The sequence below is a fragment of the Argopecten irradians genome, chromosome 6 (genome assembly GCF_041381155.1).
Source record: "Argopecten irradians isolate NY chromosome 6, Ai_NY, whole genome shotgun sequence".
NCBI lineage: Eukaryota > Metazoa > Mollusca > Bivalvia > Pectinida > Pectinidae > Argopecten > Argopecten irradians.
The window spans coordinates 26,563,562-26,587,945 of NC_091139.1; the positions used below are offsets into that span (position 1 = coordinate 26,563,562).

At 33.6% G+C, this 24,384-nt stretch overlaps 1 protein-coding gene and 1 long non-coding RNA gene across 4 annotated transcripts in view; one reads left to right on the top strand and one right to left on the bottom strand.

Annotated features, from left to right (window-relative positions):
• Nucleotides 1-1,740: 1,740 nt before the first annotated feature.
• LOC138325484 (uncharacterized) lies at nt 1,741-23,480 on the bottom strand. The gene is made up of 2 exons (XR_011208788.1): nt 23,079-23,480; nt 1,741-1,908 (listed from the first exon to the last, which is right to left on the bottom strand). It is a non-coding gene; the product is annotated as an uncharacterized lncRNA (long non-coding RNA).
• LOC138325482 (serine/threonine-protein kinase Sgk1-like) overlaps nt 1,802-24,384 on the top strand; it is a 47,678-nt gene continuing 25,095 nt past the window's right edge. The window contains exons 1-3 of one of the 3 annotated variants that reach the window (XM_069271168.1): nt 1,802-1,933; nt 11,269-11,352; nt 22,209-22,354. In XM_069271168.1, the coding sequence (XP_069127269.1) occupies nt 1,802-1,933; nt 11,269-11,352; nt 22,209-22,354 (362 nt within the window). Of the gene's footprint in view, nt 1,934-11,014; nt 11,353-19,851; nt 20,006-22,208; nt 22,355-24,384 lie in introns of those variants that run through there. The other 2 variants (XM_069271166.1, XM_069271169.1) reach the window with 2 other exon arrangements.

Consider the following 24,384-nt stretch of genomic DNA (forward strand, 5'->3'; position numbering starts at 1 on the left):
GCACTTGCTTCTGAAATGAACATATATTTGACACTTGTTTCTGAATTGAACATATATTTGGCACTTATTTCTGATATGAACATTTATTTGGCACTTATTTCTGAAATAAACATATATTTGGCACTTGTTTCTGAAATGAATATATATTTGGCAATTAGTTTTTCCTGTTGACGTGTCATGACAGAGGTGTCTGGGAGATTTTAAATTCAATATGCACTGCAGTAATATGCATTAAATGACTATACCTATGCTATGTTACAATAGTGATACAACTAATTTTGCTGAATATTTTCTGTTGGTTTGTACCACACATGTGTGATACAAGATTTTCTATCACCCTACTAGCCTGAACTACTTCCAGGGGAATTCTCTTTTCACACAACACACACATTTTAGGGAAATCCCCTCTGCGGTCGAAGCATGAAATAAAAAATCAAGAACACAACACCTGTATTTAAATGCATTCCTAAAATATAAATGCTAGTATTTTAGAAGTAGAGGTTGCATGTGTATTTATCAACATAGCTTAATAGAGCATTGCGTTCGATTGTCGACAGGTTCGCTGACTAAGTTTAGCCCGGGGAACAGTACAGATATGAAACCTAGCTAGCCAATATGATTTAAGAAACAAACTGTATATTTATCTATTCACCTAAAAGGAAACTAATTCATCCAATTTCTTTAAACTGTCTGATGCACACGTCAAACTGCACTAATCTAGACTAGGAGTATTTAATAACGAAAACTACAAGCCAGCCAGTCTTATACCCGTAGGTATGAAAGAAATATTCATCTCTCACTGAGTGGGGTTCTACTGCTGTGTAGATTACTTTGATTTTGGTATGATCTTTCAATCTAGACTATCGGGGATAACTCATTTTGTTTTGAGGAGAATTAGCTTATCTCCCCTGATGGTTGATTGTATATAGACTTGATACACCAACACAACACTGATGCATTTTAATTATTATAGTTTTGAAGCCAAAAGTCTCTAGATATTATTTAATTATCGGGGTTATTAATTCCAAAATTAAAAAATAATAACATTCATAACTCTTCATATTCAATTCATAGTTTTATCTCCTGTTCATCACCTTCTATATCTCTGACCCTAACTCTGTTTGATTTCTCTATCTCTCTAACTGCTTTCTCTCGTACTTATTCTATTTGTCATTTATAATAAACAATCGTAATATTACAAAATTTCATTGACTGATTAATTAATTAATTATCCCCTGATTGTTAATTGGGACATACATGTAGCAATCTTAATATGGGCCGAGCTATAAACAATTATCAAAATTTAATACTATTTACTCAACTGGTCATGCAGATTTTGACCTAACAGGCAAACACCGGTGTTGACAATAATACCTTAATTAACTATTGAGTAACCTCTGACAGGTGAACTATATATATGATTTAAGTAAAGGCAATGGTAGTAATTAAGATACAAATGTAAGTGATTGTAACAATAAAAGAATTATAACTCTGTTAAATAAGCCTACATTATTCATACCTTTTACTGATCTACTAAATTACTTCCAACTTTTTAATTACACCTAGTTCCTAATATTTTTACTGGTGAAACATACAGTTATATAAATGTAGGTTCAAGTCAGTATCTGAAATCTGAGTTACTTCCCTTTGTATACATAGGCACAGGCCTAACTAAACTAAATGCCATTTTTGTATGTTTTACGTCATAAATGATGAAACAAATGAACAAAATTTATAGAATATAAATGGGACTTTTTTATTTCTTTGTTTTTCAGCAGGTAAATAACTGAGGTCAGCGGTCATGAGTAATGAGGCTTTGGCTGGATCGTTTGACCAAACGGCCAGGACAGGCTCAGGCGCTGGGGCCACATCCAAACTGACCAGTGTCAGTATAGCCGACACACAGACCTGGGAAAAAGAGAAAAAATATGTGGTGAGTGTAAAAGTGTTGTCTCCTGTTAGTGTCAGAATCTATATGGTTAATGAGTGAAATGTTAATATTTGGGAGTTTGGGAGCTACTTCCCCTTTATATATCTTGGGCATTAAATTTTAATTACGGGAAAAAAAATTTGTAGTTAGTTTATATGCTAATTAAACCTCGTTGACCATTCTGTCTCTGATTTTATGGTCTAGAAAACAGGAGAAAGTAAGACTCAAGAAAAACAGGTTGAGTTTATTAACATGCATAGAGTTGCATAATATATCATAAATGCAATTCATTAAACACTAGCTGAATCGATAATGCAACAAAACTTGCCATCACTCCATTTAATTTGATATTAAGAGAATCACTATAAAATTTAATCTAGAATTAATATCATAATTAAGCTTTGCTATTTATATTAGGATTAGACAGTGGATGCATTTCCTTCCTTTAAATATTCACACAATTTTGTTTTAAGCATTACAGTTAAACTAAACCCTATGATGCTCAATGAAAGTTGATAGCTTGACAAAAATTGTCTCCCTTCTTTGTTGGATATAAATGAGTTGAATTCTAGCAGTTGTCTCCCTTCATACTTTCAAAGTGACTTCCATGCCTCAGTTCATAATGTATAAATCATAGGTCATAAATTACAAAGCAAATAAGTAGAGTCATGTAGGTGATAAACCAGTAACTTACTCAGCATTCAATTCTTTGGACAAACATGTAGTAAAACTTATTACTATATGACAGTAACAAATGTTACTGAAAAATAATTGGGTGAAAATTGATATTTGGTAACAATTATTGAGAAATATTTGGTGACAATTATTTAGAAATATTCGGTGACAATTATTTAGAAATATTCGGTGACATTTGTTGAAAAATATTTGGTGACAATTATTGAGAAATATTTGGGGACAGTTATTGAGAAATATTTGGTGACAATTATTGAGAAATATTTGGGGACAATTATTGAGAAATATTTGGGGACAATTATTGAGAAATATTTGGTGACAATTATTGAGAAATATTTGGTGACAATTATTGAGAAATATTTGGCGACAATTATTGAGAAATATTTGGTGACAATTATTGAGAAATATTTGGTGACAATTGTTGAGAAATATTTGGGGACAATTATTGAGAAATATTTGAGGACAATTATTGAGAAATATTTCATTTTGGCGACAATTATGAGAAATATTTGGTGACAATTACTGAAAATGTATTTGATAAAATAAATGGTGTCTGAATATTTTGTAAATTTCAAAATTTTGTTATATTCATAGTTTTGAAAAAAAAGTTGAGCTTTTGAAACTATGTTTTTGATAGATGGAGTCAACAATAATTTCATTTGCCCTTTCATGGTTTTTGTTTTGAGAAAAGTATATAAACGTACAAAAATATCCCAGGAATGCCGGAACGAGATATATATAGCATGTTGTGGTTATATATAGCAGTGTGATATATTTTTTACGTCTGTATAAAATATGTGTTGACTCTAGTCCAGATTTACTGGACTCTCCCCTAATTCTCCACCTGATGTTGTTGTCCACTGTATAGTTTTCAGTATTTGGCTTTTGTTGTTGTTTTTATAATGACGTCAATTGGAATTTCATATTTGTTGCTTTTTTTTATAATGACGTCAATTGGAATTTTATATGTTGACGCAAATGGCAGTATTTTATTTTCTCAACCTTTGAACTGAAAACATTTTTCTACATGATTAATGTACTGGTATTCAGTTGAAATTTAGATGTTTTGTGTATTTTGTTCTAAAGTAAATTGCTTGGTTTATGTAGTCCCCATCAAAAGCAAGAGGGGATTATATGTTTGGGTCTAGTCCCTCCATCCTCTAGCCGACCTTGTCCAGATTCGATATTCTATACTAGGAACTTCATATTAGGTCACACAAGGTGAAATGGTGTGTCAGGCCACTAGGTTACTGTGACCTATATTTCCTTGAATTAAATACAGACTGAAAATATGAAAACTGTGTAGGTTTCCTTATTGATTTCTTTTGCAAATTGGTTTGTGTCTAGTCCATATTTGGTTCTACATTAGTATTATTATAAGTGAGTCGATCCTTATTTGTTTCAATTTTGTTAGCACCCAGGGTCTGTGTGAGTTATTGGGTCGAATACGGTATCTAAGATTTAAAATTTCACTCATATCAATCTGCATCATACTGTTAAGCAGTATAAACTGAAATGGGACTGTTTACATTGACATACCGATTGAACCATTGAAACATCATGTGACTATTGAGGTATTCTAGAAAAAACACCCCATAATTACCACAAAAAGTTATGTATGTGATGGAACATGACAGTTTGTCTTTCTCATGATTTCTTAAAGGTAATAGATGTACTTAGCTGAAAAAACTAAGGAATACATACATGGTCCTTGTTACCTACATTCCTCAGATTTCTGGATTTTATCATGAAGCTTATTTACAAAAGTTGAAATTAGTATAAAAAAAAATACGGAAAAGTTTGCCCCATAGTTGAGCTGGCTTGGTCATCAAAATGTTTGCTCTGTCACTCGTGGTCACCTACTTAACCTTTAAGTTTAAAATGTTGTAGTTTATATTATGAAACATTTCTAAACGAAAGTTGACTGATTAAGAAGTCAAAAGTTTAAAGTGTATGCTTGACCACAGTTGGCTAAAATGTTAAATATTTTAATTGAATCTACATAAGGTAATCAAAACTAAAGTTGTAAATATTTTCCCAGAAATGTTGTAACAAAGAGCTCTATGCCTCCGGTGTCAAGAGTAAATGGTCATCTGTGAAAGTTAAAGGGTCAAAGATTACGTTTGACCACCCAGAGGGCAATACACTTTATGTACAACAGATATCGATTTTTACACATGATAAAATTTAATCAGTTAGTACAGCTGTCAATATGGCAAGGTGGTGTTGATCAACCAGGACATGACAAGTAGGCTGTCATATATATATACTATTTAGTATTTGATGCATAAGGTGCTGGATATAATGTTCCCTTGAAACCTTGTTAAGGTGAAGTTGATGGGAACCTGATTGAGTTATCTGAGTATTTGAGCACAGCCAGTTATCTTTGTGCATCAAAGTTTTCCCAAATGGGACCTTAAGAAATTAGAAAAATAGATTTTAGTGAATCTAAATTTCGCGATTTGGGTTAAAGTGTATATATAATTCTACTAATCCTCATATTTCATTGTCAGAAAAAAATTTCGCGACCAAGGCGATGGCTTGTGAAATCTTGAAAGTATTATCCCCTGGAAATTAATGGTATAGTGAAAGTTGGATTAATGAAGTACATGTACTTCAGATAAAATGTTCTTCAAGATTTATAGGTAATGAGGTTCTTGAACCAATCAACTGTGTATTTAGTGGCCGACATTCTCTTTCTTTTATATATTCTCTGCAACTCTGCAACAGAGTTAGATATTGAGAGTTACATCGAGAGCAATATCAGGCAAACTTTAAATATAGACAGGAGTAACGGTACATGCATCTGTAAGTTCATTTCATTTATCAAAGAGGTAAAATTAATTAAAGATTGATGTAATATTTCATAATGTAGTCAAACTTGTTCATAAAGATCAACCAAAGGAACAAAGAAAGGATGTTTTTGTAGCTAAGTAGTCTTTATACATAGGTCAAATTTTAATCTTTATAATCAATTGCTATATTCTATTACTTATGACGAATAATTCATTATATTTTGTATTATGAAGTTTAATTTAACTAATGTTAAATATATAAATGGCGTCATACATGAAGATACAACCTGTTGCAAAATCTAAAACCAAATAATTGACAGGTTCAAAGCCTTCTTAGACTTTGACAAGTGTCCAACACTGGGAAATCGGATGTTTACATGCACAACTGGTGCTGTTTTGGAAAAATATACCTGGTTGTTTTGCACCTGTGTTTCCGCCTGAGGAAAAACATCTAATAAAAACAAAATAAGTATTTTCTGACAGTTTTGAATATAAACTTTAAATAAATAAAAACATGACAACAGTTCACACCTACACGTACATGTCTATCAAAACACCACTGAAAGGAGGGCGAGACTTTATTTTGTAACCAGAGACTATGAAACACTTCCTGATTGGCTGATTTATATGAAACATGCTGATTGGCTGATTTATATGAAACACTTCCTGATTGGCTGATTTATATGAAACACTTCCTGATTGGCTGATTTATATGAAACATGCTGATTGGCTGATTTATATGAAACACTTGCTGATTGGCTGATTTATATGAAACATGCTGATTGGCTGATTTATATGAAACATGCTGATTGGCTGATTTATATGAAACACTTGCTGATTGGCTGATTTAAATGAAACACTTCCTGATTGGCTGATTTATATGAAACATGCTGATTGGCTGATTTATATGAAACACTTGCTAATTGGCTGATTTAAATGAAACACTTCCTGATTGGCTGATTTATATAAAACATGCTGATTGGCTGATTTATATGAAACACTTGCTGATTGGCTGATTTATATGAAACACTTGCTGATTGCCTGGTTTTCTTTATACAGAGATGGATTCTGCTTTACATCTTCACTTACTTGTAACAGAGGACAGGTCTGTCATTTGCCATCAAGGTCAAAAGTCGGATAAATGCAGTATTTGCTACGATTTATTAGTGTTTGCCTGAGCAATAACTTTTAAACTTTTGATGATACTGTATACTGACTATATTGATATAGTGACCTTTTATCATTTACTCAGGGAGATCAGTTGAATACTCTTGTCCTTGAATTTTTTCAATGGCCATTGACCCTCAAGGTGTACTCACAAAACTGATCCAGATTTTTCCATCGATTTTGACAAACCTATTAACTTTTTCTGGTTGCATTCAAGACTTTCCGTCAAGGTCATTTGATTTTTCATTACTTGACTTATAACCTTTATTTCAAGGTCAGTATATTTCTAAGGGTCATGAAAATGTTTTAATTTGAATTTCTATTGATACCCTATTTTGACATTAGTTTTATCTTTCTGACAAAGTGTATTGTTCTGGCAATGAATCATGCCTTGATACCACACAAGGTCAACTGTTAAGACTTAAAGCAAAACTTTAAATTCCCATACCTTTAAAGTGATTGAAAAGGGCATACACATGTTTTCATTAACTATTACTGACTAGTTTTACTTATCTCTGAAACTATCAAATTGTATTAAACTATATATTGATTGGCTAATCTTTTGTGAAATCATCCAATAGAACTATTGGTATTTTCAAAAGTTAAAACAAGTGCTTTATCTCCCCAGTAGCTTGCAATATATATTAATGCTCCTCTGACAATTTTTTTTTTTTTCACTATCAAAAACAGGACCAGACGATTTAGTATTTTTCTTCAGTTACAAAAGTAACTTTCTTTACACCATTATCACCATTGGAAAGTTTGAGCTTCTAATTTTACTTCATGTTAAAATTACAAATATAATTAATTGCATCCCGAAAAAATTTCATTGCACTATATCCTATATGGAATGAAGTACTGATTCTGCATACACCAAAGGCAAAATAAATTATTTTATATTATTTTTTGTGTTAATTAGACATATATATACATACACGATTAAACACCAATTATTCTTCAAGTGATGAATATCATTTATGGTCTGTCGGCGGAAGAGCAACTTTAAGGGTGTAGAGAAATAAATAAGGTTACCATATTTGACCCAATAAACACCCTGGGCAATTAAAACTTTTATAGGACCAAATTTGGACTAATATTTTACAAAATTATTGCATAGTGCATGTGTACTCTTTAATCAATTTACAAAAGAAATCAAATAGAGAAATCTTTGCGGTTTTCATATTTTAGTCTGTATCTAAATTAATGCAACTGAAATTGGGGCCTCTAAAAAGGGTGTAGGAGTGCTTATAGGGACTGGACGCTTATTTGGTTGAATACAGTACTTATGTGAAGGTAAATGTTCATTAACAGATACAATTATATCTCAAGATCTACAAGCACTATAGTGTCAGTGATACTGACCACTCAAGGATGAACTATCAGGTGATAAAGTTATGGATTACCTTGACCATTGTAGTTTGACAAGGACTGTCTCATTGTTAACAGATACTGGATCAAGGTTGTCTGTCCAAATGTTACTTAACACTATTGTAAAGTTTGTCTCATCAGCCATAGGGGGCCATGGGTGGCTGAATGGTTAAAGGCCCACTTTAGTAACCTTTCCGGAGCAAAATTTAAAGGTTTCTTAAAAACATTAATAACATAAGAAAATACATATCAATGGTCTAAGATGAGGTAACAACACCAAACATATGCAAGATTTCCACTGTAATATATATGATAACTGTGGAGAGTCATTTCACTGTTTTGCCATCTAGTGCAGTGATCGATAGTCAACTACAGGGCGGTTTAAGGACGACGGCAGGAAACAAAAGATGACCAGCGTTATAAAAATTAACCTTTTATTTATTTTCATTAAATTGTTCAGAAGATGATTATAAGTGTAGTATTAACAGTAAGTTAATAACTTTTGCGACTCTATCAAATTATCGTTCTTGTTTTACATTCCCAAATTAAAAGCCGTTTAGGAAAGGTAGTGGGCCTTTAAGATGTCTCGACATATTACCACAAGCCCTCCACCTCTGGGTTGCTAGTTTGAATCCAATGTACTGACTGCTGCTTGGTGATTTTTCTCTGGGTTATCCGGCTTTCCTCCACCATGTAAACCTAGCACATCCTCAAATGTCAACCTGGTGGTTAAGCAATACAACCAAATCGTGTCACAGGTAATAACATTCATGGTCAGCAGATGGAACAACAATCACAAAAGTATATAAATCACAATTCATTGTTTTTATATTCAATGTGTTTTCCTACTCGCTGCAACCACAAAACAATAGAACATTTTACACAATGAATATTTTATATTTTACAGTACTATGTAGCTGTTCATTTTTCACTCTTTAAAATTACAATTTATGATAGAAATGAATAAAAAAATGAATGTACCAGGTTATAGGTGGTGGATGAAAGCCAGAGTGTCGGGAGAAAAACCACCAACTCATGTTAGTACCTGGAGGTGGATGTCTTGTGGTATTATTTCGGGACATCTTAACCACTCATCCACCGCAGACTTAAAGATGAAACAAATTGAAATCCTACGTCAGCTAGTTGATTCATGTACATATACATTTGTGCTGAGTTATCATTACCATGTGCAGAATCTGCAAAAGAGATTTCGTTAAATAAAATGAGTCACACTCTTTTGTTTTGAGTCATGACACAGCAAAATCCATTTTGTATGTAATTTGAATTAGTCAGTCTTGCATCTACAATGTACCGGTATGTAGAAATTTAGTTTTGAGACACTCTGGAAATTATGAGTCAATATTTACTTTGAGTTGTATTATACGTACCATATTTTTGTGTATTGAAGAGTGGAACATTTTGTCTTGACCATTGGGTGCCAATTAGAGTGGAACATTTTGTCTTGAGAATTCCTACCATTTAGATGTAAATGCTTGATATATAACAATATGCTACAGCATAAACTGTATCTCACCGGGACCAGCATATTTGGTAGATATAACCAGGTTTTCAGATTATACAGGTTTTAATTACTAAAAATTCCGGAATACTCAAAAATCCTGAGAAGACAAGGGCCAGTTTTGACAAGATATAATTTGTATTATGAAATTAAAACATCTGATGTATTTTCAGTTAACATAAACATTGTATATGCAAGCAATATGAAAATTTCAAGGAAGTCAGACAAAGTTTTAAACTTCAATTTCAATTAATTTAACATTAAAATTTTCATTCCTGACATGTAAATTATAAATTGAAAAGGTTTCATTAGAGGGTCTATTTGGGGGAAAGATACTTACCGTATTCGAACCAATAAGCGCCCAGGGCCCTTAAGAAATTGATAAAAATGAAAAAGTGCTAATAAGTAGAAGTTTTTGCGAATCTATACTGTTTTATGTAATTTTGGTCCTTATTTATGCATGGGCAATTGAAATTGAGGCCTCAAAAAGGGGGAGGGGCGCTTATAAGGACATGGGCGATTATTGGGTCGAATACGGTAATGTTATTTTATTCTAGCACCTTTCAATATATTTTACGGCATCGTTAGGGGGTATTGGGCAACCTGTAGATTAAATCTATACTGTATACCTATATATGCCAATAATCCTCTTAAATCATATATTCAAACTATTAAAAAAGATTATCAAAATAAATGAATTATGCATAGTTGCTAGAACTATTTAATTAAAAAGTCTTGTTACAAATTTTTAATCCCACAAGCAATGCAGGATTACCTAAATCTTAAAAGTAGTTAGGGGACAACAGGTTTCTTAATTAGCAAATTAATTAGTTCTATTTTTATCGCCCCAGCAAATTTATTCATAGAGATCTTTCTGACAAGTTAATATCATAAGACAGCTTGTACATGCATGTAAAGCACAGAGAGAATTCATTGATACAGAAAAGCTGTGAGGAAAAAAAAAACAATTCTAGAAGATGGACTTTCTATATTTATATTTTTATTTAGGTTGGTGTAATAAAACTGACATTTGTTCGGGAGACATGTGTGCGGTTTTATCAGGCGAAACTGCCTATCGACTCAGGTGTTTATTTAGGACAAAACACCTGTGATACGTACCTGATCATACAGGAATAGAATTGTATAAACATTTAGGTCTTACTGAGAGTGTCCAGAAGCTTGACCGGTCATTGGGTATATGCATTATCTCCGATATATGAAAGTTCAAGGTCGTGGAAAACACCATCCACTTTGGTAGACTGTGTTATACAATTAATTCTTTAATTCACTTAAGGATTTGGTCAGGGGCTGGCCAGAGCTGGTGGCTCAACTAGTATTGTCCAGTTCATTGACCACTAGTACTTACTGGACATCTACCTGTGTGATCAGCTGATTGGGGAATTGATCACAAGCGCTAAATGACTGAAAACGTGTAAAATACCAGGTGTTAGGAGCATATGTTACTAAACAAGTAGCTTCCTGTGGCTCAGTCACCAGTTAAGCAGATACAGTTAAGATTAGCAGTTCAATTCCTGGGATGTTATTATATACATCTGACAGTGCATTTACTTACATCACTCATGTGATTTAAAAAGGTGCCTCTTTGTGACTTTACACCCTAGAGTTTCCTCCCCTTCTCGAGTGAGATGGAGACGGACGACATCATGGGGCTGCAGATTACCGTTCTGCCTCACCTTACGTCAAGATATTCCAGAAAAAATAGAAATGATCGAGACAATTTCAAACGGACTCCAACGGCGATTTGGAAAGTGATGAAACAAATGTTTTCTCTGCAGGTGTACAAAGTGTTGGTTCGTAACGGAGACAAATCTTGGTTCTTGTTCCGACGCTACAACGAATTCTATGGACTGCACGAAAAAGTGAGTATACTATTTACTAAGTATTTTATTGCAAATATAGCACTTTATACAAGTAATTAGTTCAGAATAAAGAAATTATTCTGAATTTGCCTTACAGAGAACAATTCAGACCAGAACACAATACCAAGTATCAACGTGATTTGTAGAAGGAAAATTCTGATTTAAAGATTATCAGATGGGCATTGATGAAATAGACAATCAGTTTGGTCAAATACCTTGTGTTTAAATCTAAAGGTCATATTTATCATAGACTCTACTCCACAGTATCTTATCCACCACCCACTCCAAACCAAACTGGCCACATACCTCCCGCTCTCCCTTCCCCTCCCCCTCCCCCTCCCTCACCACCTCCCCTCCATCCTCCCTGCCTGAACCAAATATTTAGATTTCTTTATCAAAGATTTCTTTTATTTTCACATACATGTATATCTTTAAACCACCAGTTATTCAGATCTCAAACCACAGAAATATACATATTCTTTTTTTTTTCTTTCTTTGTAATAATTAAGTGTCTGTAGAGCTTTTTCTCACTGCTTTGGGAAGGGGGCCCGTAGCTTTGGATTTATGAAAATGTGTGACAAAACCAAGATTTTGGGAAAATTATGAAATAGGAAATGAATTATTATGAATAAGATTTTTTTAATTTCCAGTGTAGTTAATGTACTCTTCTGAAGCCAATTCACAAATAATGAAGCCTAATTTTGATTTTGGGAAATTTAAGGCTAGAATTGGGTAAAATCATAAGGCTTTGCCATACCGAATGGGGCCGAATTTCGGCACCAAATCATGCTGAAAAAAAGCCCTGGTCTGTGACAGATTATTATGCTTTTCTGTATCATGCGAGTTTTTATCACATAACAGATTAACACTTAATGTTGGAATCCTGAATAAATGTTTCACATTTGCATAAGTATTATCTGCATAATTAATTTTGTTTTGCTACATACCTCTTGCCACGGGATAGTTAGATAACAAGATGAAGACTTCATTAACCAATTTAATGCAATGTCAGTATTAAAATCAAGTGTGCAGCCGAAAACCAATGGGAATAAAAATATATAGCATTTTTTTGTGGATGCAAACATTAGTTAATGAAATCCTTACCAGTTACTGAAATCATATCTACTGTTTTCTATTAGGATCTTTGTCATTAATACTGTTATCTTATTCTTAAGATCTTTATCAATTACTGCAGTCCTATTAGAAAAAAATCTTTTCAGATACTGAAATACTGTTCTAAAAGATCTTTATCAATTACTGCAGTCCTATTAGAAAAAACACCTTTTCAGATACTGAAATACTGTTCTAAAAGATCTTTATCAATTACTGCAGTCCTATTAGAAAAAAACACCTTTTCAGATACTGAAATACTGTTCTAAAAGATCTTTATCAATTACTGCAGTCCTATTAGAAAAAAACACCTTTTCAGATACTGAAATACTGTTCTAAAATATCTTTATCAATTACTGAAATCCTATTTTAAAAAGATCTTTTCAGATGCTGAAAAATGTTTGAAAAAGATCTTTATCAATAACTGTAATCCTTATAAATTATTGGAATCCTATTCTAAAGAAGATCTTTATCAATTACCGAAATTCTATGTGGAGAAAAATGATGATTTCAGATATTGAAATGCTGTTCTATAAAGATCTTTATCAATTATTAAAATACCAATCTAAAAAAACCTTTATCAATTACCAAAATCCTATTTGAAAAAAAAAGAGATCTTTTCAGATGTAGAAATACTCTGTTCTAAAAGATCTTTATCAATTATTGAAATACTAATCTAAAAAGATCTTTTTCAAAATTATTGAAATACTATTCTAAAAAGATCTTTATCAGTTACTGAAATCCTGTCTTAAAATTATCTTTATCATTGTCATACATATTTTGGGGCTGTGTTAAAGTTGGCAAAGTGGTTTTATAAAGTTTGTTCAACATATTAAAGCTGTGCTCCAGAATATTTCCACTGAGTTGCAAGTTTAAATCCCACATTGTAGCAGTTACCTGATGCTGCTCGTTGGTCGGTGGTTTACTCTCTGGGTACTCTGACTTTCCTCCATGACCTAAACCTGATCATGACACATAATTGAATGACCCTGAATTTTAATATAGCATTGACATTGAACAAAAATAAACCAATATCAACATTTTTATTGTTACCAAGATAATTAATTGTTAGCAATGTTAAATATTTCCACATAGCTAGCTGCAAGTGTCATTATTTTGGGGAAAGATACAATGTATGAGATTTTCATTAGTTAAATATTTGAATTAGTTTTAATTAAGTTCTAGAATTTTAACACGCTGTAAATGTAGGTAATTTTGTAACTTTGTAAAGGACATTCTGAGTAAGGATGCGTTAAATTAATGATTTGTTGAAATGATAGAGAACTTGGAAGATCGAAACCCTTGGGCGATCAGTCGCACTAGGATGGGTACATCATTTGATAACCTTTGATACCACCTACCGAGCCTTAAATAGAACAGCTCCTTCACGCTTATAGTCACCTTGTCATAGCCCACGGGAGTTTGTCTTTGTTGAAAGGACAATTAAGGTCATTTTCTGTTAGTATCAAATTATATGGACATTTTGATAGTCAGATATGGGGTTATTTATGGAGTTTCTGGTTTATTTATAGAAAGAATAAGAAAGCACTATGTAATCAATTTCATGGCAATTAATTGTCTTACAATTTTAGGGTATGCTATATATGAATACCTCGTTATATTCAAATACAGAGATTGTATTAAAGCGATATAAATCCAAGCCTTTTTAGCTCACCTGGCCCGAAGGGCCAGTAAGCTTATGTCATTGTGCAGTCTGTCGTCCGTCCGTCCGTCCGTCCGTCAACATTTCCTTATTGCTACCTGTCATATAGTTCTACATTGAATATGACCAAATTTGACCAGAAACATCCTTGAGGGAATGGGAAAAGATTATGTTTAAATTTTGGCTCTGACGCCTCAAGGGCAGGAGGGGCGAGACCCAATAGGGGAAACAGAGGTAAATCCTTTAAATAGCTATACTTGTCATAGAGTTCTACATGGATTGTAACCAAATTTGGGCAGAAACATCCTTGTGGAAAGGGGAACAGAGTTTGTAAAACTTTTAGCTCTGACCCCCCAGATGCAGGCGGGGCCCAATAGGGGAAATAGAGGTAAATCATTTAAATCGCTTCTTGTCATAGAATTCTGCATGGAATGTAACCTAAATTGTCAAAAAATATTCTTTGGTGAAGGGGAATAGAGTTTGTATAAATTTTGGCTGTTACCTCCCCAGGGGCAGGAGGGGCGGGGCCCAATAAGGGATATAGAGGTAAATCCTTTAAATCGCTACTAGTCATAGTTCTACATGGATTGTAACCAAATTTGGCCAGAAAAATCCTTGGGGTAAGGGGAACTGAATGTGCATAAATTTTGACTTTGACCCCCAGGGGGTAGGAGGGGCAGGGCCTAATAGGAATTTAAATATTTACCTCTATTTTCCCTTAGAAAACAAATAATGAATCTGTATTCAGAACATAACTTGGCATTACAAACCAGATGAGCGATACAGGCTCTCTGGGCCTCTTGTTTAAAATCACTGTCTGGTAAAATTAGTTCATGTCACAGTATACGATATACCTTGCTTGTTACTGTCACTCAAAAACTCTTTTTGTCACCTAAAAAAATTGACAAGACTTACTGATTGAATAACCCTGAATAAGTTGGCCATTTTTTAAAACACCAAAATACTTTGTCTGTCTGGTGCCAAATTATCTGGTGAATTTGTTGGAAAAGAATTGAAACAGGTCAAAAACATTCATGAAAATAAGACAATTTGAAAACAACAAAAAACAAACCCAAATGTATGTAGTTCTTTGATGAGCCCGATAAAGACTTATTGTGTTTGGAAGTGGCAAGTTTTCTTGTAGCAATGCCAGAAAACAAAAATATTATGCAGAAATTTCCATAATTTGCATTCGTTCAGTATATTTTTATACATATGCTAGTATGCCTTGGGTATATTTTTTGACAAAAATGGAAATTTTGAACTGAATACATATAAATAGCTCCCAGGTTTGCTGTATATATGTGTCATGCCTGATTTCTCAAATGTTATGCAGGTTATATAGCAATGACTTGAATTATTGTAGCCTAGCTAGGCCTCAACATTCTATTTAGTTTAAGTTAATTTTGCATCAGATCAGTTGAAACAGGTGTTCTTTATACAAAGTTGTCTTTTATACAGAGGTGCCTTTATACAGAAATGGTATTTATACAGAGATGGTATTTATACGAAGATGTCTTTATACAAAAGTTTTTTTATACGGAGTAGTCTTTATATAGAGATGGTCTTCAAGCAGATGGTTTTTATACAGAGGCGTCTTTTTACAGATATTAGGTCTTTTATACAAAGATATCTTTTATACAGAGGTGTCTTTATACAGAGATTGTCTTTTATACAGAGATTGTCTTTTATACAGAGATGGTCTTTATACAGAGATGTCTGTTATACAAAGGTATCTGTTATAAAGAGGTATCTTTACACAGAGATGGTCATTATACAAAGATGTCTTTTATACAGAGTTTTCTGTATACAGAGATGTGTTAATACAGAGGTGTCTTTTATACAGAAGTGTCTTTTATACAGAGGTGTCTTTATACAGAGATGGTATTTATATGGATGTGTTTTATATACAGATGTATCTTTTATGCAGAGGTGCCTTTATACAGAGGTGATCCCTAATTAAGGCAGGTTTTTCTCAGTTAAATATTTGATTTATACACTTGATGGAAGATTTTTTTTCAAATTAAAAATTGTTTTAGGAAATCTTTATAACAATCACTGCAATTAATTTACAGTGAAGGAAAGATATACTCAGTACATTTAAAATCTTACCTGAATGTTATTTCAGTTTATTATGAATAATTTGAATAAAAAAATTTTATTTTACATTGGAGGTATGCATGCATTAATCTTCGATGCAAATTTTTACATGTAATTCTTGCAAGTGATAAAGTATGTGACTCATCTCTGCTACAATTTGCCATCAATTTCAATTATTTAAAAAAAAATAAAAAGTTGTAAATAAATTCCTCAGGCAATGATTTTAATTACTGATTGGTATTGCCAATGATGTTTCGCTGACTCATCCTAATTTTGACAGTTTTATTTGATAAATTTAAAAATGTGTCACACGAATCATTTCAATCTGTCTTTCAATGTCATTATCGTTAAGTTAACATATATGTCAGCTAATGTCAATACGATTTGTCATAACATGTTTTGATCTGATTGAAGACTAATTGTGGCCTTCAATTCACATATTGAATCTTCATGATTTTGTTACATGAAGGCCAGAATTAATATTATAAACAGAAATAAATTATGTCAATGTAAGCTAACATATTGCAAGCATACAGATGAATAAATAACACTTGAAGTATTTGTAACAGATTATACACTGTAGCTATGACCATCCATTACACTTTGACGATTATTTTATTTATGTAACTAATAAGCAAATTTATTCAACGTAGGCCAGCAAAATGTGATGACAGTACACTTTCTCGAAGAAAAAGTTTGGAAATTATAAGATACTAAACCTTAATTCCCATACGACAAGAGATATGAAAACAAGGTCACTTGAATGCAGTATTAGTCCTATCTTTAGATGTTTATTTTTAAACCATATTATTTTTAGCTATATCTTGTGTGTCGTCCATCTGGTCATATATCCGGCGCCAGCCTTTAATTCCCTTTAAATAATTTCTTCTTCCAATTTAAGCATCCTACACACCTGATAGACACAATAAGGCTTAACAAATGCTCAGGGATTACCAAGTTTGTTCAAATGAATTGTCTTCGCCATCTTTCAAGGACATTGAGGCCAGATCGGAATGGATCTTTAAGCCACTATGATTAAGAGGCTAATATTGGGCATGTAGCTTGCTGGGATGAAGGGCTATCAAGTTTGTTCATATGAATGACCTTGACCTTTACTCAAGGTCACAAGAGTCAAACTCACAAGAGTCAGTCAAACTGACTAAAATATTCTTTTATACAACTTCTTGTCAATAACTAAGAGCCAAAGATACCTACAGGATTATAGAGCTACCAAGTTTACTTAATTGATATTGACCTAGTAAACACTTTACATGTTTAAAGTTATTGGGGTCAGACATGGACAAATCAAGTTTATTCTCTTATACACTATAATTACCAGGTAATAGAGGAGCTATACAGGCCATTAGTTCCCTTGTACTATTTTAAAACTGCTTTTGTTATCTCCCCTGATGACCAGCACTGTAATGATTATCTGAAATTGAATCTGGTTAGTTATTGCTTCGGATGAATGCTATACCATACTTAGTAAATGCTCCCAATATTTAAGGCTCTATACATATTTAGTTGAGTGGTATACTTAATTTGCCTAAAGCTGCTATAGTATAACATACCGGTATGTGTGTGACTTTGGGTCCTATTGGATTAGCAATGTTGATTATCTCCCCTTTTGGAGTGGTTTTCCTTTGCAAAATTGAAATGAGGAAAGCATAATTGTTACCGATGGTCGTACCATCCCACCTCGTCCTGTCATATCCTTTTGTGATTTCATTTAGAGACAGGGCATTTATGTCTTATGGATATTTCTAGTTATTGCTTTTAGAAAACTAAATGAGGGCTTTATTCCCACAATCTTAATATTTCGCAGTGAATTTCTTAAGATTTTCTCAATCTGTGAGATGTTTAATGCGTGTGAATTTGGATCTAGGTGACTGACCCAGCCCTTTCTTTGGTTCTGTTCCTGAGCCAGCTAGCTGTCTGAAAGGTTGATAAGAACGATTACTACACACCTATCTGTGAAGCTAATGTCCTGTCTGTCTTTCACCCGGGGCAGTGATGGTAATGTCCTGTCTGTCTTTCACCCGGGGCAGTGATGGTCAGTTGTGGTCAGTTGTGGTCAGTTATGGTCACTCCTGGACAGTCTGACTAATTACAATTGTCATAATGTTTTCGGTAAAAAGGATAGACATTAAGGACAGCTGACCAGTCAAATATACGTGTGAGAATATTGTGATGAAATTTCCTTTGATCACAGGATTTATGTAAAGGTGAGTTTAGTTTCCCAATCCTTTTGGAAATTTTGCTTTTGGTTTTGACTTCATTTTCATTGAGTCACTTGGTAAGATTTCAGTATCTGTTTATGCATCCTGATCAACATATTGTACTTGTCATTCTTGAATATGTTCAAAATGGAAAAAAGAAAACTGCTAACCTAACTGACAATACTACAGAAGTCCCCCCTACTGCCCCCCCCCCCCCCCCCCTCTGTTTGTTTGGAACAGATTTCTCCACTTTATAAAACCCTGTTTAATATCGACAAACCCCACATACTGCCAACCGCCAACCTCTTTCAAATACAAAAGCCCAGTTATATGTATAATAAGATGTTTCTCCTTGAAACACTTTTGGAGATATATTTAAAGGGCAATACTGCCAACTTTATGGGATTAAGAGCTTTCTGTACCATGACACCTATTTGTTAGATTCCATTGTCGTAAGTCTGGATGAGCAACATGATATACTGGTACTTCCTAGGTAAATAAAAATATACTTCATAATAAAAAAGTTATATTAAGCAAATATTGCAATTTTACTGTGTCCTTTTCATACCATAGAAATGTTACGAAATGTTATGAAAATATTGAGAAGTTGTATTTAGAGAACATTGCAATAACCATGTCTCTCTATATAAGCATCAAGGGATTACAGTATCAGTATTAACTCATTCACCCTGATATTCTATAATGAACTGTTCCAGCTTCAATTTTAGAAGAGTTCAAATGTGTCTCAGGGGGTGAAGGAGTCAATAACTTCTCAAAATTATTCTTGACCTACTTTCACTTTGGATCACTATTTGTAAGATTTGGGGAAAAAAAATTAGGACGAGTAGTACGTGATTTGAGCTGAAAAAAATTGAATTCAGGTGAACAATTTCACTGTTTGCTCTTGTAATGAACAGGTATTCATTAAAAGAAGTTTCCACATTTATAAATGACCTAGAAAGACCAGTAGTGATGAAGTTCAGGTTACAGGCCTTCTGGGCCTCTTGGAAATTCCTACCTTGTATAGTTGACCTTTCGACCATTTATGTGTGATGTAATTTGACATATATGCCTTAATCATGTATATTTGACTAAAAGCTTCCTTGGACTTCGTTAATGTCGTAATGACTTTCTTAAATAATCATAGAATTTTCCAAATTCCATTAAAAACATCCTTAAGATTTATACCATTGAAACATCACTTTAGTTGAAATATTTGGGTGAAATTCTGGTTAGATAACCAGGAAATCCTGAATGATCTTAATGTGACAGTAATTTTCACCTGTGGGCCTGCTATCATACCTGCCACATACTTTGATTCGTATACCTGCGGTTGACTAGTCATGTGACCAAGTCATGTCCTGGCTGTGACACTAACTGTGGATAGTACTGTTGTCATGTCCTTGTTGATGGTTTGACTTTCCATATACACTACCACGCTGTACAGTACAACATCAATGTTGATACAACACATCCTATATCTATATTTATTGTCAATATTTCTATATAAACACAAGTGATGGTGTTTGAAAAATTTTTCCAAGGAATTTTTAATTTAAAGGTAAGTATACTGTTAGTTTGATTTTTCATATGCATGACAATGCATTTTTAAGATACAGCAATATTTTTCTGTGTCAGTTAAAATATTGTATTTTTGTGATGGCTTATTGTTTTTTTGTTTTTTTGTTTTTTTTTTAATTGCTTATTGACTTTTGTATTTTTTGACTGTATATTGAAATTTTGAATTATATATAACTGTGATCAGTTTGTGAACTCTTGCATTGTAAACAGGATCGTCCTAGATAAATCTTATCATGGTACCACCCTATACTATAAGACACATCCCCCAAGGAGCTCTATGTCCCAACTCTAACCTTATATAAATAAGGATACATTGATAAGACACTGTCAGATTTATAGTGGGTCAAATTATGTCAAAATCAAACTGCATACCTTCCGCAAATCTACATAATTCTTATTATAAGGCTACTATAATCTGTGGTATTTATCACATCGATGTTATGAAGTGATCGGTCTAACCATACTCAATATCAATTGTATACTCTTCTAGTGGAATGATATTTGGTAAATGTTATATTGGTCGAGCTAGCCTGATTCAAAGTGAGAGATTTAAAGATGCTCCACCGCCGACAGAGCATAAATGATATTCATTATTTGAACAATAATTGGTGTTCAATCGGATGTCTGTATGTCTAATTAACACAAAATAATATATATATATTTTCATTTTGCCTTTGGTGCATGCGCAATCATTACTCATTCCATATAGGATATAGTGCGTCGGAATTTTTTCGGGATGCAATTAATTATTTTTCATATTTTTAACTTGACGTAGAATTAGAAGCTCAAACTTTTCAATGGTGGTTATGGTGTAAAGTAAGTAATTTTTTGTAACTGAAGAAAAATACTAAATCGTATGCTCCTGTTTTTGATGGTGAAAAAATACTATTTGTCGGCGGTGGAGCATCTTTAAAGATGGAGTTAATTAAAATTTAAGACATTTCTAGTAAAAAATAAATGTTCTAGATCACGAAGCTATAACCTGAATAAAACTGTTGTATACCTTATCATTCATCTTGTCAACTAATTCAAACAATGCAAGTATTCCATCACAATGAAATATGCATATGCAAAACAATAATTAACATATCTGGAATGATCATTAACATTATTTAATTTATAAATCCAAATGACTTGAATTTTAATCCTTTATGACCACCTACTTTTCCATTTCCTAAGGTAGCTTGGACTGTTGTTCTGTTTTAGCTTCCCTGTGATTATCAAGGACTTGACCTAGTTGTCCAAATACTTATACAACAATGTTTTTGTTGATATACTCCTTCTTCACCTCTCCTTGATATACAGATATCCCAGTCCAAGATCTAAGACAGGCATCGACTTTATTTTGAGAAATATCTGGGATGATTGGTTTTAGTTCTGATAGACATGGAGATTATCTGTGTTGGCATCATACTAATGTAATTGTACACTTTTATTTGATGTAGTGTTGATACCCCCCTCCCACATCTATGGTACTTGACTTACATATATATAGTCCCTGAGATCCCCACTGCCAAACTTATATATATATAGTCCCTGAGATCCCCACCCTCACCCTCAGCTGTACCCTAGCTACCTCATCTAAAACATCTCTCCCATACCTAAAACTACTTAAAGACATTCCCCCACACCAACCATCTGATGTATATACATCTCCCTTACCCATTTATATTCCCTCACCCATATCCCACTTGTCATGGACTGCTTCCATCCCTGGCCCACCTCCATTACTATCCATATGCATCCTAATCCCTACCTGATGCAGACATATCCCACCTTCATCCATACCCCATTGACCCCCACCTGAAATAGACACCTTCTCCCCAATCCATACCCCCTTGCCCCTACCAGATGTAGATATCCTCCCATCCACACCCATACAGCTCTTACCCAACCCATTATTAACAATCCACATCCCCTCCCCCACCTGATATATACAGCTGTCACTATCAACCCCCTTAACATCCCTCCTCAGTTACTACCTGAAGCTCCTATCTCCATAAACATCCCTCCCCCTTTACCTAACCCCCCCCACCCTATTTTTTTCTTTCACAGATCCCCCATCTGTTTGTAAGTTAATAGGTAGCAGTGAAATCAATGTGTTGTACCTCTCTAAGGATAAAGATAAGACTAAATCAACATCCCAATAAAGACTTGAAATAACTTGTTATGGCTGCCCACAGATAAAGAAGCAGTATCCTGATTCCAACCTCAGACTGCCAGGAAAGAAGATATTTGGAAACTTGGATCCAGATTTTATCCAGCAACGAAGAGAAGGCCTAGATGACTTCATACAGAAACTTGTTACTCACCCCAAGATTTCCCAAAAGTGAGTAGATTTTAGTGATATTTTAAAAGTGCCACTGGTGTAATTTCTGTATATTTCTCCTTTGCTTTATTGTGCTCAGATCTGAGTTTCTATTTTAACTTGTTCCATTCATTGGTTTATTAATCCTGTTAGTAAATTCATTCACCCCTAAAAACACATTTAGACTCTTCTTAATCACAGACTAGATAACTCCTTTACGAGATTTCAAGGTGAATTATTTAAGTGTCATTACTATACAGTATAAAGACTATAAACTTGTCTATATACAAGGGACAAAGAAAAATTACTCTTTATATGTCCAAGTGCTCTTTATACAATGTATATATAGGTCACATCGAGCTGATATTAGCGATTTGGCACCCCTAAAAGTTGTCTTATTAAGCAGGTGGTCTTTAAACAGAGGTGATTGCTAAGACAGGTTTTGTTTCATTAATTAACCTGTCAAATTTCAAGGTAATCGTGTTAACTATCAGTATTTTTAGAAATCATCTTCAAGGTCATAGATGATGTCAAGGTCGTTGGAGATGTTATTATTGTAGAGACTGTCAGAAGATCATGGTGCTTTATATAGAAATATCTTCAAGGCCATCAAACTTATTTATTTTAGTCAGTGTCATTTATAATGGACAATAGAAGTTAATGCTGTTTGGTTAATAGACGACAAACCTTTTGTTATTCCTACATAATACACAATTACCTGCAGACGTGCTGTCATGTCACTTACCCACGTACGTCAATACTAAGCACTTTTAAAGTTCCTTGACCATTTTGTATAAGCCAAACAACAAAATCTGTCCACCTTGAGGCCACAATTTACCGTAATCATGTTGATTGTCACGACTTATTAACAATTCATTGCAGGGTTTAACATATATGTGCTCGTGTCTCCCACACCTTGCATTAAGGCCTTGGGCCAGTTACTGCCTTACAACAAAGGTTTGGTCTATACATGTACAGTGAATTACGTAGAAGGTAGTACAGGTAAATAACAGCATATAGGTATAGGTATACTGACCGATCGGCTGGTCAGTCGTATTACACCACATTCCTGTAGTTTGGCCATCGTAGTGACAAAGGGAGAGTTTTAATGTTCTCAGTTAGTGTATGCTTGTTGTATGTACTTGTGGTTCATCCTGACGGAAAGGAACAGTCTATCACACCTGGAGGTGAGTAGGGTTAAAAGTCAAACGGTGTTCTTAATTATCTTCCTTATTTTGGGAGGGGGGGAAGGAGGGGGGTAGGGAATGTTAGGGCTAGGTGGGTGGGGAAGTGGCTTTAATTATATTTTCTCTGAAATATAACTTTGAAATTAATCAATTGATGAGAAGAACACTGAAGAAGCACAATATATTTTCTGCCAAAGAGAAACTGTAGTAATTACTAAAAAATAATGGTATTCACTTTCTGCATAAAGTGAACAATTTAGTGGACTTGACCCTGTCTATTGCTTTTTTAACTCGAGAGAATTATGAATAAAGATTACGAGATTTGGTCTGTATTGTCATTAGGCCTGAATTCTTATGTCAACAGCAGCTGGGACATATGTTAATGTACTGTACACATAAGTAAAACCTCAGCCAAAAACACCTGCTTTTCTGTAATCAGCATAACTAAATTTGTTAAGAATTTATCTCTTATATAAATAGGTCAGTAGGACTTGGACTAGAATAATAAGCTTATGTAACTGACTTCTGTTTGTACACGTATGGTCAACTTTACAATATCTTTTGCCCATATGGAAATTCCGTGAAAAATACTTCATACTTTTCCCTCTTTCCGGAAAAAAGTCATTGTAACAAGATTTTATGGTGATAGATTTATATTGTATCTTTTACAGTTTAAACTTTCAAACATTGCATTGTTTATTTTTTCTGTATATTAACCAAGATTTGAGTCAAAAAACACTTGAGCCGTTTTTATTCTTCAGGGTTCCTCATCAGAGTCAGCTTCATGCTTTAATAAGGAATTAATCCTGTGTAGCGTATTCTGTTGACCTTTTCGTAATTAAACAGTTTCTTTAAAGTTGTTGA